The following is an 18862-nucleotide window of genomic DNA, read 5'->3' as shown; positions in this document are numbered from 1 at the left end:
TGAGCTATGTGTGTGCCTCCATGTTTGCTGAACCCCCCCCCCCCCCCCAAGTTAAATAATCCCAGGTAAATAGTCCCATTCTAATGTTGGTCTTCATGATGGTTATGAGCCTGGCGCCAAAGGCGCCAGGACTGACTCCAAGAGAGTCTTGGATGAGGTTTTAAGGCCTTTGACCTGGCCCTAACTGGAAGGCTGACTTGCCAGTGACGGCCAGGGGAAAGGGTCATGACAGTCCTATCCATTTGTCCTGAAAGGCCCTCTGCCTTGTTGGCACCATAACTGATACAAGCTGGTCTTGAGTAAACTCAACCATGCTGGCCTTCTGGTCATGCCAATGTTTGACGAGAGCCTGACCTGCTTTTAAGTTATCACTAGCTTCTGCCATCATGTGTGACATTCTCCTCCGGAGACCTATCACATAGTCAGTCACTCTGACTGGCTTGGGGCAAGGAGCACTCTCCAACCCCTCCTTAATCGGGGCCAATGGACTTGGACCTCTGACTGGATGGCCATAGAGAAGTTCAAAGGGACTGTATCCAACTCCCTCCAGAGGGACTTCTCTATAAGCAAAGAGAAGGCATGGCAGTAGAAGGTCCCACTTTCTCTTAAGGGGTTCCTCTAAAGCACCGATCATGCTCTTCATAGTACGATTAAACCTCTACCAGTCTATTTGTCTGTGGATGGTAGGCTGTAGAGAACTTGTAAGTGACACCACAGTTTTTCCACATTGCTTATATGTAGTGGGATGTAAAATTGGATCCCCTGTCGGACATCACTTCCTTAGGAAACCCTACTCTGGTAAAAATACCAAGTAGAGCCTTAGCCACAGCCTGAACCGTAACAGTTCTCATAGGTATGACTTCTGGGTATCTTGTAGCATGGTACTAAACCTGTTCCCTGAAGATGTGAGATGGTCAAGGGGACCAACAATGTCGATGCCCACCCTCTCAAAAGGAACTCCCACCACTGGGAGAGGCACCAGGGGTGACACATTCTTGGCTCCACTCTTGCCACAGGTTTGGCAAGTGTAACAGCTCCTACAGAATTTGTCAACTTCCGGACCCATTTTAGGCCAGTAGAAGTATAAGGAGAGCCTTTCTTTGGTCTTTTTGAAACTCAAATGACCAGCCAAAGGTATCTCATGGTCCAACTGTAGGAACTGGAGTCTGTTGGCAAGGGGCACTACAATTCTTTAGCAGTCCCCAGGGATAGACTCTGTGGGTTCAATGTACAAGAGGTCATTTTCCCAGCTTAACCTGTGACTTCCAACTTTCATTTTCCCAGCTTAACCTGTGACTTCCAACTTCTTGCCCATCAAATTGGTTAGCAGCCTGTTGTCGAAGACCTTCGAGAGTAGGACACTCTCTTTGTCCTCTGCTGAAGTCTGCCCTGTTGGGCCCACATTGTGCCAGTAAAGACTGCAGCTCAGGATGGTCAAAATGGTCAAGATCTCCAACCAAAACAGTGTCTTATTCCAGATCTGATTCTTCAGAAACTGGCTCAACCACACAAGGTTGCACCTCACACTCTGCCTCAGCAGGTGGAGGGATCACAGGGGTGATCTTGGACAATCTTGGGGATGTCCTTGTTGGTAGCATAGAGGTGCTGTCTGACTTTATCCTCGAGGTCTTGGGTTTCCCCTTTGCCTCTTTCTTCCTAGAAAGAATAGCAGGCCTAGTGAGCTCCAGTCTCTTCGGAGGTGTGGGTTCAAATCCCACCGCTGCCACCAGTGTTGGGCAGAATTATATGCAGTACCCTTTGGGAACACCACACACAAATAAGACTACAAGGAACAGTACAAATTTACCTTTGGTACAAGCCTGTACTACACAGTAAAAGTGGTAGCGATGGCTGAGCAGCCAGACTTATCTCAAGAGCAAGTGAGCAGTATCAATAGTTACACAAAGAGCAATAACTATGATTCAAACAAACACTGACTCTCAAGGTTTATGAGTAAAAGAATATACATTTATTTACACATCAGTTGTATAACATTTCACTAACGTAAAGTAGTTGAAAAATCACGTTACCAATACACCACACTACTCCCAACACATTCTGGACAAGTTTAAACTCAATATGAAGTAAGAACAAAATGGCACTCCAGCAATTTAAAAAGGAGGGAAAGACAAAGTTAGGCAGAATCGAGCAGCACCAACAGGTAAGTAAGCAGGGCAATCTAGAAAGAGGAACTACAGTGAAGGAATCAAAAAGGCTTAGGGCCAAAGTCAATAGGACAAAAGTCTTTTGCTCAAGATCACACAGTTCAGGGTAGTTTGCGGTTAAGTCTTTGTCAAGAGTTCCGGGTGAAGTTGGTTGGCAGAAGTGTTAGTTTAAAGAGTAGAGAAAGACAAGCCCTCGAATTGGCGAAAGGTTTCACACACCTTCACCACGGCTGAACGAAACGAACCACTGGTTTTGCACAGTACCTTTAAATGGAAAAGAAGCTGTAGCTGAGGCGGACGTTCCTGGCAGTTCCTGCAGGCTCACGGTTCCTGAAGCGACTGTCGGACTGACATGAAGTAGGAAGACTGGAGGGACCTGCACTGCCCAGGGAAGAAACCAGCAGCAGAGCAAAGCAACAAATAAAAGGTTCGCTCCTTAAAACCCAAGCAGGGTCCGACCTTCCTGGCTATCCGGCCCACTGTAGCTCTGTACAGCAAATTCAACCAGAGGAGGGAGTCCTGGCTTGTAGTTTGGGCAAACTGGTTGGTCCCACCAGTTCAGGGGAAGAAGATTCCGGGAGGATCTTCTGTCATTGGAGTAGCAGGGCTTCACCGCGTGGTTTAGTCGTGGTAGGGTTCCTTTTCCGTCAGCTTCTCGTCAGTTTTTGCGTTCCAGTGGCGACTCTGCCTTTCCAGACCCAGAGACCTGCTTTTTATGCAGTTTTCCCCCATTCACACAGCCTGGCTGTCAATCACACAGCAGGGTGGCTGTCCTGGCCAGACAGTCACCTAGCCAATCAAACAGGAGTGCGACTTGGGTTACCAAGGGAACCCATGGCAGGGGTCCTAAAACCCCTCCCTCACATCCTGCCTACCCAGACTTTCAGGTGCCTAAGGAGGGCTTCTGTTTAGAAGCCCGCGAAGAGGCGGTGAACAAAGGAACCAAACCTGGTTTGGTGCACAGAGAAAAACAAGAGAAAGACATTTTCAAAAAGAAATGGTGAATAAACCCAGCCGGAACTGTATAGAAACGTATATGGTCTAGTGGGTTTAAGCTCGAGGCTACCAAGATAGCCTAAAATAATACCAAGGTTATTTAAGATAACTGCAGTAGGAAATGTAGGGTAGGTACCACTGCCACCTGCCAAGTCTTGATGAAAAGGGAGCAACACAATGCTCCAAGAGAAACAGACAAAAAGGGATAAGTATTAACCCTTTCCAGTACTCCATGTAAGATGGAGTGTACTGGGTCTGTAGATTTAAAAAGACTAATAAAGTCAATGGCAACTTTACATGTTTTGGGAGACTGTAGTCAGTACCAGAAAATGGAGTCTGAGTTGGGAAGTCTAAAAGGCTACCCTGTATCACTGCACTGAAGGTGCTGTGTAACACACAGTAAAAAGATGATGCCTGTGGAGTAGGTGAGGCTCCACAGTCTATGAACACAAAAATGTTAAACACACACAGCAAAACACCTGTAAGAGTGGGGAAAAAAGGGCTCACACTCTTATCAGGTGAAAATAGAAATCCAGCAAAGTTGCTGTGGGACTCAGTAGGTAAGGAAAATTAGCCATTCCTGAGAATTCTCCCTAACAATCTGCATAACTGTGTCCAGTGTGTGTCTTTAATGGAAGTGTTGATAGCTCTTTCCCCCATACCCCTGATGTCAACTGACTGCGTTAATAGAGTTGTCTGCGCGATTTTATAGAGTAGCGATATGGATTTCTTCCCCATCTGTTGGGACAGGTTCTGGCGGAAATGGCGTCCATGCTGCAGCTACTGCAGAGGGTATTGATGGAACTATTGAAGTGGCATGTCGCCTATGTGTGTCTTAATCATGTCCCATGTGATGAAGTTGCCCTCATAAAACAAATCCCTCAGCGTTGCGACATCTGCAGCCGTCCAATGTGCCGAAATAGCCCTCTGCTAACGCCTCCTTGCAACCAACTTCCGACCCATCTCTCTTCACCCATTCCTTTGTAAACTTCTTGAGCGCTTATTCTACTCTCAACTCTTTCGCTCTCTTCTCTCCCCTTCTCAATCTCGTTTCTGCCCTAAGCACAACACTGAAACTGCTCTTACCTCTGTTCTCAACTCCCTCCTTACCGCTCGCTACTCTAAGCAATCCTCTGTCCTCGTTCTCCCCGATCTCTCAGCAGCCTTTCATACCGTTGATCACCCCTTCTCCTCAGCACTCTTTCTTCCTTTGGTCTCAAAGGCCCTCTACTCGACTGGTTCTCCTCCTACCTCTAAAACCGTTCTTTTGCTGTCTCCTGGGGTGGTCATACCTCCCCTTTTTTCCCCTTGGACTTCAGTGTCCCCCAAGGCTCTGTTCTTGGCCCTTTCCTTTTCTCACTTTACACTGCCCATCTTTCCCCTATCATCTCTTCTTTCAGTATCTTTCACCATTTCTATGCTGATGACCCCCCGCTCTTTCTTTCTCGTCATTCACACTTGACATCCACCATAACCTTTCTTCCTGTCTTACTGCCACTAAAAACTGGATGTCATCCCACTTTCTCTCCCTCAATACCGAAAAGACCGAAGTCTTATTCTTTCCCCCTACCTCCTCTCTCCCTACCTCCTCTCTCCCTCTTTCTCCCCCTCCTTACATTCTCTTTCCCCATCCTAATCTCCCCATCTCCGACCATGCTCGCAATCCTGGCCTCCACCTCGACTCCTCCCTCTCCTTTACCCACCATATTTCTCTTACCTCCCGCGCCTGTTGCTACCACCTCTTCAATATTCGCAAAATCCATTCCTCCCTCACCTTCCAAGCCACTAAACCCTTAATCACTTCCCTCTTCTTCTCTCGTCTTTTCTATTGCTCTGCGCTCCTCTTTGGCCTCCCGGCCTCTTTTCTTGCTCCCCTCAAATCCCTCTATCACTTTGCTATTTGTACCCTCTGCCTTCTCTCCTCACGACTCGATCTCCTCTTTGCTCTTATCTTGGCTGGCTTCCCCTCCATTCTCTCCTTAAATTGAACTTCCTTTGTCTCGTCTTTAAATCTCTTCATGATCTCGCTCCCCACCTTTCCTCCCTCTTCTCGTTCTACTCTCTTTCTCGCCACCTCCTATCTGCTGACCTCTTCCTACTCACTGTCCCCCCACCTCCTTGTGCCTCTTCCCGTTTCCGTTCCTTTCAGCGCCTTGCCCCCCTACACTGGAACTCTCTCCCTCTCTCTAGCCGCTCTATTTCCTCTTACCCCTCCTTCCTTTCTTCCTTGAAATCCCACCTTCATCATCCTCCGTCCTGTTAACCCCATCTCTTCTCTCTTCCTCTTCCTCTTTTCTGTTTCTCTCCACCGACCTAGGGAAATTGTTCTACATACTGTTTTGATGGTTTGTTTCATGTTTTGTATTTAAGCTTCAAATTCTTTGTATCCTGTTATTGTCATGTAAAGCGCTTTGGAGTAAAGCGCTCTAAAAATTTAATAAATACAAATACAAAAATACAAATCACGAGAGGTGCTCAGGGCAATCAGGCCCCAGAGTGGCATTGCTCTGTCATACAGTACTATTATTAGTAGTGCTCTATGATATTTATTGCCTGCTATCAATTGTATCAGGCCGGGAGGTGCATAAAGCCTCTCTAGTCTCATTTGTGGAGGCCCTGGATTTCACTCTAACCAGTATGTCACGAAGTGTGCTTGCGCAGTCAAATAATATAATTCAAAGTCTGGGGCTGAGAGTCCACCTGTTTCATACGGTTGTGTGAAGCGTTGCTCTAACCTGTCCATTTGCTCTAACCTGTCAATTCCATACAAATGAAGAGCACACCATAGCTATTTCATTGAAAAACGACCTCCCCGGCCACAGTGGTATATTCCTAAAAAGGTACAAAAACTTGGGGAGGATAATAGCTTTTACCAGTGCTACCCATCCCGCCATTGATATGGGAAGGTGCTTCCATCTCTATAATTTGGTAGCTATCTTAGTCATATGATTATTGTAATTGAGGGCCTTGGTTAGTGCGGCGGTGCATGCTATTTCTATCCCCAAGTATCTAATGCTCAGAGGTGACCATCAAAGGCCAAAGGCGTACGTGGGTTCCCGCGTGCCTCCCGTTAATGGAAATATTTCAGAATTACCACTGTTCAGTCTAAGGCCCGAATATCTACCAAATTCACGCACCGCTGTTAATATTCTTTGCAAATAATGTTCCGTATCCCTCACATATAACATTATATCATCTGGATATAGGGTGATAAGTTCAGGTCGGCCGTTTATATGAATATCAGCGTTCCTAAAGCGGGTGCCTATCAAGTCTGCCAACGGTTCTAGAACCAAGGCAAACAATAGGGGTGACAATGGGCACACCTGTCTGCGGCCCCCTTCCAGCCGTAATGTGGAGGACAGTATGCCATGGTGTATACTCTTGCATATAGTTGCGAATATAACACTTTCATCCATTTTCTAAAATTAGGCCAGAATCCTTAATTGTTGAGTACTTGAAATAGGAAGGGCCAGGACACTGTCTCGAATGCCTTGTGCATGTCCAACACCGCCACACCTTGGCTGTCCTGTGGCACATGTGAGATAATATTGTACATCCGACGTAAATGCAATGCCGTTGACCTCTCTGGAATAAAGCCTGCCTGGTCTTCATGTACCATGTGTGGCATTAGTGGGGTTAATCGTGACACCAGAATGTTCGCAAATATTTTAGCATCCGTGTTCACCAATGACAGTGGCCTCTAGGACCCACATTCATTAGCAGCCTTGCCTGGTTTGAGACGTAAAATAATAATGGGTTCGTACATCGATTCTGGTAGGGTCCCGGTTTCTAGGTCTTCCGACCAGACCTGCATTAGACAGAGGGCTAGCTCGTCCATGAATTCTTTATAGAAATTGGCGATCCATCCCGTTGGATCCCGGTGCATTCCCCTTCGGGAGATCTTTGATGGCTTTTCTAACCTCGGTTATATCTAAGGGTGCTTCCAGTGACCTTTGTACCTCGGCTGATAGAAGAGTTGTGGGAATTCCAGTTAAATAGACGTTGATTTCTGTGGTCGTAGCTTCCCTCTTCGGGGTGTATAATGCAGCATAAAAATCATAGAACACTGCATTTACGTCTGCATCTAGATTCGCCACAGAACCATCAGGCTGAATTATACAGGGAATGTGGGAACTAGCCTTATCGAAACGGACTGCGCATGCTAGCAATTTTCCCTGGCCAATCCGTGTCCCCATAGTGACACGCAGCTGCTGGTCTATCAAAATAACGCAGTTCCCTAATTGCTATATCGCAATATTTATCCAGGGTTAGCGTAATGTCCTGTCTAATTGTCGGTAATGGGTCAGTCACGTAATTCTGCTGCATTTGTGGTAGTGCGGACTCACACCTCTTTAATTCACTTCTAATATCCTGCAATAGCCCATGTTCTGTCGAGATGGCTATGCCCCTAATAAAGGCCTTCAATGCCTGCCACAATGCAGCCTGTGTGGTGACCGAACCTTCATTGTTCTCAAAGTAGCTTATAATGTGGTCCTTTTTATTTAATCTAAATACTGCGTCCTTTAACGTTGCTGGATTAAAGCGCTATTGTGTTCTTATTTCTACTTGTCCGTGTACATGTATAGTCAATAGAATCGGAGAGTGGTCAAACAAAGTTTTAGGGAGTATCCGGCAATCCAAGGTCCAGTTTAATAATCTGTGTGTGATTAACCATAGATCCATGCGCAAATGGATATCATGCACTAAAGAGTAGAATGTGTAACCACGCTGAGTGGCAGTCAATGCCCGCCACACATCTACAAGTCCCAGGTCCTCGATTTGTGCCAGAAGAGTGCGAGCTGCATTAGTGTGAGACCTAGCCGTTGCAGAGGTGCGGTCGAGTTTTAGGTGTATATGGGTATTAAAGTCCTCTCCACAGGCCCAGTGCTGTTTGGTATTTAGCACATTCCTGAAACATGTCCTTGTAAAAGTCTGGGTGGTCTATATGGGGGCCATATACATTAAGTAGGAGAACCATGCAGTTAGCCAACTTCCTGTGTACAAATACAAATCTTCCCTGTTCATCACTTAGTTTTGTAGTGCTTGAAAGAGAGGGAGCGATGTAGAAGTATAATCACCCTGCATGCTTTTGTGGAATATGACGTATAATACTTCTGATCCCCCCCCCCCTCCATCCTGGTGCAATACAGTGGGCCGGGTGACCTAGCATATGGGTTGCTTGGCGGAACAAAATCTTTACACTAAGTCTATTAACATATAAAATAACCTTCTGAGACTTTATTGGTGACCCCAGGCCTCGTACATTCCAGCTTAGTATCTTAATAGTGGAACCTTCTTTCCCGTTGGGTATCATCCCGTATCTATTGCTTTGTCCATCTTTGTTAGCGTGTCCCTCCATGTAACCACTAATCTTAACTTTTTTACCATGTGCATTTTAAAACATTTTCTCCCCAACTTAACCCTCAACCTTCCCACCCCCTCCCTCATAGTCCCCCAAACTTTGACCATGTACATTCCTCCGCTCCTCCCCCTTCCACCCAATCTAACCAAACTAGAGCCTGCACTCACATCAGGGTGGACAGTCGCAGCTATGAGTGAGGGGACTGTATTGATGCCCAGAAGAGGGCTTTGCATAGGTAGTACAAGGTAATTACTGATTCAATACTATCAACACATCATTACTGAATTAAGGCAGGTGGGTGTTACCCAATACATTATCAAGTTTCTGCAGACCCACGTCCGGAAGGTAATGGGATATGAGTCTCTATGTACGCAGTTGCCTCCTCTGGGAGTGAAAAAAAAGGTCTAATTATTATGTTGTATCCGTAGCCTAGCTGGGAAAAGCATAAACAATATCACGTTCCCTAAGGAGTTTTTTGACTCCAGCAAAAGTGCACCGCTCTTGTTGCACAGCTATAGTATAGTCTGGAAAAATGCATACAGTATTGGATCCCAGCTTCAGCTCTTGTTTCTCACGAGCAGCTCAAAGTACCAGGTCTCTGTCATGGTAATTCATCAGGCGAGCTATTATCATTCTCGAGTAGCCTCCTGGCTTGGGTTTCGCAGTTAGTGCCCTTTGGGCCCGTTCTATCACAAACAGTGGGGACCACCCAGGATCTCCTATAAGTTCTCGTAACAGTTCCTCAACTGCTTTCTCCATGTTACCAGTGAGTGCATCTTCAGGGACTCCTGTAATGCGCACATTATTTCTCTGTGATCTCGATTCAAGATCCTCACACATCTTTCATATAGCTCATGTCCTTAGATAAGGCAGTCCGTGTCCTGCAGTGATTTAACTGCTTTCTCAGTGCTGCTAATGCGGGTCTCAGTTTCTGCTATGCGCTGGGCCGCTTTTTCCAGTTGGGCGCGGATTGACGTGACATTGGTCGTTATGCCATCCAGCTTGTCGTTTATTGCAGCCAAGCCTTGTTGCATTGAGTCCATCACGCCCTGCAGATCGATAGGTGCTGGGGCGTGGGTTGCCTCCGCTAGTTCCTGTCCTCCTGATGCCTCTCCTGTCATTTCCGAGGGTTTCGTGAACCAGACAATTGTGCCTCCTTTCTTGTGCCCGCACCATTTGTCATGATGTCTTGTGTTCGTGTTTATGTTGCCTTTGTACACTTGGTGTGTTAACTTGTGGCAATTGGAGAAGCAGTCGACTGGAGAAGGAGCCACTTTTTTCTGGCCCAGTATAGCCCGGTATTTGCCTGTGTAGGCCAGTCAGTTTGCATGAAGAGGCGTAGTTGCTATACTGCGCTGCGCCAGTGCCACGCTTAACCACTCCCAGGGACTGATATAGCCAATTGCCAGCGTCGCGATCACACTATTGCATCCCAGGTCTGCGTGATGAATTCCAGCCTGGATAAGCTACGTCCCAGCCAAGGGTGAGTGTGCTTGTGCCCCTGCTTATATGATCCTCTTCCCGCGTGATCGGGACCCGCAGGAGTGCCTTTCATGTGGGGCATAGGAGATTAATGAGAAGTAGTGATAGCCGCTGCTGGAGACGTTCGCAGGCTTTAATGATGTCGTCAATGTTGTTATGGGTAATGCTCCGCAGGTTCTTCGCGCCGGGCCATAGCAGTCTTTGTACTCCGAAGCGTCTCTGCTCCAGTTACCTTCTGTAGCCAGGCGATTACACTCCCTACCAATGACCCGTGTTGTGACAGGGCAGGGCTTCAGTGGAGGCCTTATTTCCCCGACTCAGATGCTCAGGCAGCGCTGGTTAACTGCGTCGATCATGGCACAGACAGTGCCGTTTTCATCACAATTGCACTGAGTGTGCCCCCACCACTTGGGTATTAGAGCCTTACTTTGCAGCTCTGAATGTCCATGCATACCACACTGATACAAGTGAATCCCCCACTCGATGCAGAGCTTAAGCGCAGTACGCCAGCTTGGCATGCCGCGCAACACCGCCCCCCAGGTCTCCCACTTCTCCCGAGGGGAAGGAGCTCTTTCCTATGAGGCTAGGGAGGTAAGGCTGCTACCTGATAGTCCCCCTTGGGGGTGGTAATATGCAGTGGAACCTCATAGGGAGGTGCTCCCCTGCCGGAAATAAGGACATCTACCTGGGGAAATGCCTCTCTAAAACTGTCACATAACTCCCTACCCTCATGGTCACCCTTTTCTCCCAACATTGATAGTGGAACCATGTGTTCTAGTAAAGCCATTGCTGTGACCAATGTAAAACCTACTGGTGTGAAGAAGAACTTGAGAAGCATATGGAATAACCATATGAAAATCCAACCATGTATTGTAACTAGGTAGCCCCATAGGAAACATGATGATTGCTCTATGGAACTAGAGGAAGCATTGCAGTGTTCCGCAGGGGAGGACCCAATAGAGCAAGATAAAAGGAGAAGGACTACAAGAAAAGAAATAGGACAAAGAAGCAGAAGGGGAGCCAGGGAGTTTCAAACCGGGAGAAGCAGAAGTTTGTGGCAGGACTGTGGCAGCAGTGCGAGAGACGATGTCGGAGAGTCGAGTCCTGTTCAGGTCTAATAGGAGTCGGCCTGCGAGCAAGCTGGAGGAAAGACCCCGGTGGTGCGACCTGTGGGTTGGTGGACCGTGCGGTCCGGAAATGGTGTCGACACCGGAGGGCCTAAAACCATGCAGAGCCGTGTTGGCCTTGCTGCAAGTACCATAACCGCGCAGAGCGCATCGCAAGTGGCAGACGGCAACAAGGCCGTGGGCGGTGTCCTGGAGAACGAGGACGACATCAAACCCCAGGAAAAACCGGTAAGCTGCTCGGGAGGAAAGACACAGATGGCGTGTACTGTTAAGAACCCCTAAAGGTCTTGAAAATTATTGAAGAGTACATCTGGAGTAATTTCCCTCGTCCCAGTTGTCGGCCCAATAGCACTGCACAAGCAGAGTATATTGGGAGCTATCTCCCTCGTCTCAGTGGTCTGTCCAATACCACTGCACAAGCAGAGTAGAACGGGAGCTATCTCCCACATCAAAGTGATTAATCATATACCTCTGTTAAAACAGAGGGCATCAGGAGTTGTCTCCCTTGTCACTGTGGCCCAACAAACGGCATTGGAAAGTCTAAGAGCTTTGGGAAACAATCACCTCATTACGATATAGAAACCAGTAGAGAGACATATAAGAAAGATATAGAGAACCTTAGAAAAGATATCCGTCATCAGGGTTTTAATGGAAGCCAAATAAGGCAGAGTTTTTCTACTTCCTTGAAGGAGTTAAAGAGTCTAATCTAAGTTTCTGCAAGAGTGCTTAAAGACCACTGTTGAGTCCTTTTATAGAAGAGCCAGGAGAAGGGAGTAATTCCCCTGCTCCCTTGTGATGGGACATTAAAGGTGTTACTTCTACTGTAAGACTGAAACAAAAAACCAGGAGAAGGGAGTAATTCTCCTGTTGAAGGAAAGACAAACTTCACTTTTGACAGACGTTCTGATAGCTCACTAAAGTTTTCCTAGGTTGAGTTAGGGTAAACGAAGGGAGAGAGAGGTTTTCATGAGTTACATAGTAAAAGTGTATAGCCCACATAATAACCCCTCCTTGTCAGTCTCCTTCCACACCCTCACAATATCTCTTATATTAAATGTGGCTACACACTGCAGCAGAATGTGCTCATCATAATTTGTTTATTTATTGACAGTGCCCAAACCCGCAAGTATTACAGCACTGAATAAGAGTTTGACTTTGAAACCCTAGCATTAACCAAACTTGCATTCAGTAAGTTATTTTCCATAATGCTAATGAATTGTGTATTTTCCATGTAGGTGCCGTATTGGTATTCTTGCCCGGTCTGGCAGAAATTAAGGCACTTTATGAACAGCTGCAATCTAATGCTTTTTTCAGTAACCGGCGTAATAAGCGGTAAGTAAGAAACCCTCTATAAAAGTGTATTTTTTTTTACTACTTTTAGATATGTGGAAATGCATGCCATGATTTACTTAAATGAAGTTCATTTTCCTTTCTAAATGTATACATTGTTTGGGCCAAACATAGTGCTAAGCAATTTAAATGATATGTCTATTGATAAGTTATATTACTACATATTTAATGTCGCACAATTGCAGGCTATGTGAATATAAAGTAAAAAAACTTCCAGGTTAAAATGTTCAAAGAAATTATAGAATGTGTGCAACTTCTATCTCAGTGATTGCAATGTCTGGTCTCTGAGAACCCCCAACCACATCAGGTTTTTTGGATATCTACCGAATTCATAAATACCTTCCATGTAGATTCACTGTATTCAAATGAATTTTGTTTGAATAGTGTGATTGAACATTAAGTGGATTTGACTCTTGACTTCATTCCGTGATTCCCTCGATATCGTTTCATAAGGGATACCTCCATCATTGTGGATTAGTGTTGTATCTTGAGAGTTATACAGTGTCCAGTAGCAATGGGTTCAGTCTTCACTGACAGTCTGTGAACTTGGCGGTTACTATTGTCTGATTCTTCAGGGAGGCAGGAGTTAGGGGGATTAAATCTACGCAGGCAAATGGCGTTTTCAAGGCCATTTCACCATCTGTGGATGACATAATTTAAAAACTTGCCAATAAATGTGGGAAAGGTGTGGAAATGACCAGATTACAGATAAGAACCTTGAGTCATGCTGGCCATCTTTAGCCCTTCAGGTTATTATGACGAAACAAGACCTACAGAACACACACAATGCATGTATTCACTGAAAACCCTTAGTTAAGGTGCAGTTAGGTTGTGCAGATTTAACACAACAATATCTTTGAAATTCAGCGGATGTGGGAAGTCCTGACCACCTTAAATCGGCACGCTGACATTGATGTCCTCCATAATGCCACTTTGTATGTCATTATGAATCTATTATAATATGTATGTGCTCTTGGGCTTTGCCACGGGAACCCCGCAAGTTAAATTGGTCATGACTTCCCACATCTGCTGAATTTCAAGAGTTTTGTTGCGTTAAATCTGCACAATTTAACTGCACCTTAATTATGTTTTTTCAGTGATTTTGAAGAGTTTTGTTATACCATAGTTTTTTTACAGACCACTAGCCATGGCCTCTACATGTCTTTCGGGCCCACTTTCCATATTGCACCATTCAGATCCTTTAACCCAGTGACCATAGTCTTTCGGCCACACCCATTAACCCCACCTCATTGTAGCTGTAACATTCCACTTTTGTTGTTGTTGTTTTAATCACATTTTTTAAAACCTTTTCCCATAACCCTGATTAGTAGAACCCCACTAGAATGTACTACAAAACTACAAATAACCCTGGTTATTCATAACTACTATAACCCCAGACATGCAAAAAATAACCCCAGATATGAGAAAACGTTTGAGCTCTGGACTTCCCCCTCTGAGAAACCTGCGGGTATTCTCACTCCTACTCCCCTTGGATCTTCTATGCAGGTGGCCAGGGAAAGGCCATCGCCTTTGGATCCTGACCTGGGGATGGAAAAACAAGGGAGGATCACCTGGGTGGAGGGACCTTGAGGATTGGGAGTGGGATTTCCCTAGGCGACACATGTTATCCCCCTTTTCTTAGTAATAGTCAACCTAACACTCCCCCAACCTTTATAGGCTGTTACAAGCCAACTCCCCTCATGATTCAACACACACCACCTGACAGTAAAGAGACCACTAGGAGCAATGAAGAGTACTCCTCTTCACCATTTAGGTATTGAGACGAGGAAGCTACATCCCAAACACTGAGAATTTCAGGAATGTCTGCCTAACCATGGTCAGGCAGATTTAATTACCCTGACCCACAAGCAACCTATTAGAGGGCTGCAGGTGTATAAAATGAGAGAGTCCGCAAGGAGATCAGAGAGCCGTGAAGGACAAGCTGAGAGACCAGCAAGTGATCCTCTCCTTGAGGGACCGTCATGGAGGGACTGGATGCCAAACCAGGACACCGGTAGACCCAGACCTTACAGGACGCTGCCTGGATTCATTAGAAGCAGCGAGGCGAGCATGGCTCGCATCAGCGGTGTTCCCCATCCAGAAGTGGAGTGGGAACTGCCACAAGAGGCGCCTGGAAGAGGAGCAGACCGCTGGTGAGTGTCAGCGGGAGACGAGAACACCACTGAGCTCCAGGACGACCCACAGGCAGCAGGAGCAAGCCGCTGGTAATTGTCAGATCACATGTAAGAATTTGGGAGCTCCGAAAAGGACCACAGGCAAGTGCCCGTCCACATAATAAATGTTGAACCTTTTGAAAACCTAATCTTACAAGGAACCGGAACACCGAACTACATGAACCTTTAACATTACAAGAAGCCCAGGTATACTGAATTCCAAACTACATGAAACCATAACATTGCAAGAAACCAATGTATGCTGAATACCAAACTATATGAAAACTTAACATTACAAGGAATACAAATATACTGAATACCAACCTTTATGCGACTTTGATTTTTGAACATCACATTATAAAGAAGGTATCATTTAGGTAAACAAATAAAATGAATAACAAACTTTAAAACATCTTTACCTTGAAACAATACTAGTGTGCCTTCCAACTTGATTTTGATTACAAAACCTAAGAATACTTTTTTATTCGAACTCTGGATTGAAACTGAGATCATAGGACTTCCACTGACTTCCTGCAGCCCAGACAGAAGACCTGCTGCAGAGCTCCTCTCTCCACCCCTGCATCTTGTTTCCTTGGGACCTCCCTTGTCCCCTCACACGCGGTCAGAATATAACTGGCTATGCATCTTGCTGCGTGCATCTCGGCCTGAGGGAGTGGGATCCCCTTGCATATTTCAAAAATAATTTAAACTAGAAATGTTGCCTCCGTGGACCGCTGCCTTAACCCTGATGTGGCCCGTTTTTCTTCCTTTTGCCACCTGCACACTGTGCTTTGCCCGGGCCTCATTGCCCTACCAAGATGGCCGCCGTGCAGTATTTGCACTAGCCCTCCATTGCTGCTGAGCCTGCTCCCCCTCCCAATTAGCTGGCTGGTGCTTTTCCATCAATCCCAACAGGGAGGCGGGAGACGGGCCGTAACACCCAAGGCCTGCAACGGGGGCCGCTGTCCACTTCAAGTACGCTACCCACCCTGGTCGCCTGTGATGCTGTGTGCGCGCCCCCCCACACCTGGTCGCCGGTGATGTTGTGTGTGCCCCCACCCCCTTGGTCGGCTGTGATGCTGTGTGCCCCCCCCCCCCCCCCTTGGTCGGCTGTGATGCTGTGTGCCCCCCCCCCCCCCTTGGTCACCTGTAATGCTGTGTGTGCCCCCCCCTGGTCACCTGTGATGCTGTGTGTGCCCCCCTTCCCTTGGTCGGCTGTGATGCTGTGTGCCCCCCCCCTTGGTCACCTGTAATGCTGTGTGCCCCCCTGTCCTCCCGCTCGCCTGTAATGCTGTGTGCCCCCTCCCTCCCTTGGTCGCCTGTGATGCTGCGCATGCCCCGCCTGGTCCCCTGTGATGCTGTTTGTGCGCCCCCCTTGGTCTCCTGTAATGCTGTGTGTGCCTCCCCTTGGACGCCTGTAATGCTTTATGCCCCCCCACACACCCCTTGGTCACCTGTGATGCTGTGTGCCCCCACAGCCCCCTCCGGTCACTTGTAATGCTGTGTGCCCCCCTCCAGGTCGCCTGTGATGCCGTGTGTGCACCCCCCTGGTCGCCTGTGATGCTGTGTGTTTCCGCTCCCCGATCGCCTGTGATGCTGCGTGTGCCCCACCCCACTGATCGCCTGTGATACTGTATGTGCCCCCACCCCTCTTGAAGTCTTCCCCCTTCCTCCTCCCCATCCCACTCTTCCAAGCTCGATAGAGCCCCCTAATTAATTTGTGCATTTGCATGCTGCTGCTGGCCTGTAAAATGGTGTAGGCACCATGTATTCGCCATTGTTGGACTTCCTCATCTGTGTGCTGCTGCCCTGCAACATGGAGTAGGCACCTTGCATTTGTCCATTGCTGGACTTTTGCATCTGTGTGCTGCTGCCGCCTTGCAACATGGGGTAGGCCCTGTGTATTTGCCTATTGCTGGACTTTCACATCTGTGTGCTGCTGCTGCCCTGCAACATGGGGTAGTCGCCATGTATTTGCCCACTGATTTGACTTTCGCATCTATGTGCTGCTGCCCTGCAACATGGAGTAGGCACCTTGTATTTGCCCATTGCTGGACTTTTGCATCTGTGTGCTGCTGCCGCCCTGCAACATGGGGTAGGCACCATGTATTTGCCCATTGCTGGACTTTCGCAAACGAAAACCATTTTTCCGGTTGCCACAGCAACAAATACACCGCTTGGGACGCCGCCTGGCTTCCTCGGAATGCCATTGAACCGTGGTTTCTCCCTAAGGCCCACTGATCGTTTCCAGCGCACTATTGGCGCCATTTGAATTCCTCAGCACTTTCCAGGGCTACTGCTCCCTGTAGAGTGACTCCATCCGATGTGACTCCATGACACAAAAGTTCCAGACTAGTCTTCAGCTGGAATTCTCTCTCCTCGTTAGAGCTCCCTCCTGGCACCCACAAACACTTCCAGTGGTTCCCGTCGCAGGGTGATCTACACTACTTGACCTACATAAAAGTCATATCAACACCAGTTATCACAGAAGCGTCCTTTTAAGAGCGACATCCGTAGGTCCAGATGAAGGTAGCCTCTACTGCCCGCTGAAATGTTTCTGGACATGCATTCGATCTGCGGTCCTTCCCAAAACATCAGGAATACGGCTTCCGACGTTGAGCTTGGATTGGTCTCTACACACCCACAGTATTCATTGACTGATCCCCCAACCCACCAGGAAAATATTTCCCTTTGAACTGGTTTAGAACTATAAGAAAGTTTGTTCTTAGGCGATAGGATTGAGAAAACCTCCCTACCTGACGTGAACAGGTTGGATTCCCGTGGGTGGTTACTTCACTTTTCTCCATGCACTTTACATGATATAGGCAAAACAACGCTTTCTTGCTGATCATGTTTACAGAACCAAAATTCTGCTTTATATCTGTTGTTTTTACACATTTGTAGCAAATCTTGTTCAGAAGTGCGTTCTTTACTCATACTTGGGGCATTGTTTTTGCCATGTTTTTCCTGTTTCATTTATGATTATATGAATTTGTATGTATGAATGTCATTTATTGTGAACAAATCATATATTGACATCCTTACATTTGTTTTCCAATTAAATAGTGGCTACTAAGTCAAATGGTGGCTTTTCAGAGTTGTTGTTCTTTCTCCTTATTGGTGCTTCTCACTCCAATTAGGTCAGCCATGAGTATAGATTTTTGAATATCCAGAGCAATTCTAGGGTTCAACATTTGTTGGTCCTGGAGGCGAATTTGATAAGAGCCTCCCCTTCAGTTAATCTAATCGCACCAAAATCAAGTGTGCTAATAAATCTACTTTTGGAAGGTCAGACCCTATTTGTTTACCAGCACTGCAACATGGGGCATGCACCATGTATTTTCCCACTGATTTGACTTTGCACCTGTGTGTTGCTGTCGCCCTATAACATGGGGTCAGGCTCAATGGATCACCATGTACTTCTCCTTTGCACTTTGTCTATGATGTGTTGTACGATGTTGTAATTCACCTATTATGCTTCCTTTTCTGTAACTCTAAGCACTGAAACTAATCTCTTAAATTGAAGCACCTAGATACCTCAGGAGTTTACACGCTATATAAATAAATAAACAACAACAATAGTAAAGCAGTATTGCACAGTGAATTACATCTAACCTTACAACTGGCCGCAGTAAAGACTTAAGAAAACATGAACAATGAACTTTAATGAATGAATGCAGTGTGGCAAGACTGCTGCTAGGTGAAGGGTGTGTGATACATTGTGGCAGAGCCAAGAGGCAATGGGAAAATCCAAAGGATATACGATTGTATCCTAAAAGCCGCAAGAACAACATAGCAGAGTCAAGTAAGGGTGACTTGGTGCACAGGAGAAAGTGCCAAGGAACTTGTATATTGGGCTGAGAACTGTGCCTAGCCCAGAGGATCTTGAAAAGTGAAAACAAAGGAGATCTCAAAACCAGCCTCATAAGAGTGGTTGCGTGACCTGTGACGGGTGGACTGTCTGGTCTAGTAAGTGCGCGTAGACCAGAGAATCCCGATTGGTGAGAGCTAAAGACATAACGAAACCAGCTCAACAAAACCTTTGCAACCCTTTTGAACTATACTTGTTGCCTTGGGAACAGAATCCTGAGATACCTTTTGTTTTGGATTTTACTACTTAAAACTTGGGGATGGGAAACCCCAAGGATTTTTCTGCCATTATATTGCCTTGAACTGAAGAAGATAAACCTTGAGACTTTTTCTTTC

At 46.6% G+C, this 18862-nt stretch overlaps 1 protein-coding gene across 2 annotated transcripts in view; it reads left to right on the top strand.

Moving 5' to 3' along the window:
* Positions 1 to 18862, top strand: part of DHX57 (DExH-box helicase 57) — a 1970484-nt gene that overhangs the window by 1161183 nt on the left and 790439 nt on the right. For both annotated transcript variants that reach the window (XM_069607794.1, XM_069607793.1), the window contains exon 14: positions 12368 to 12464. In XM_069607794.1, coding sequence (XP_069463895.1) covers positions 12368 to 12464 — 97 coding nt within the window. The remainder of the gene's footprint in view (positions 1 to 12367; positions 12465 to 18862) is intronic.

The sequence above is a fragment of the Ambystoma mexicanum genome, chromosome 4q (assembly GCF_040938575.1).
Source record: "Ambystoma mexicanum isolate Mex_15411 chromosome 4q, UKY_AmexF1_1, whole genome shotgun sequence".
Lineage (NCBI taxonomy): Eukaryota > Metazoa > Chordata > Amphibia > Caudata > Ambystomatidae > Ambystoma > Ambystoma mexicanum.
The sequence above is the reverse complement of the archived record's forward strand: the minus strand, read 5'-3'. Positions and strand labels throughout refer to the sequence as shown.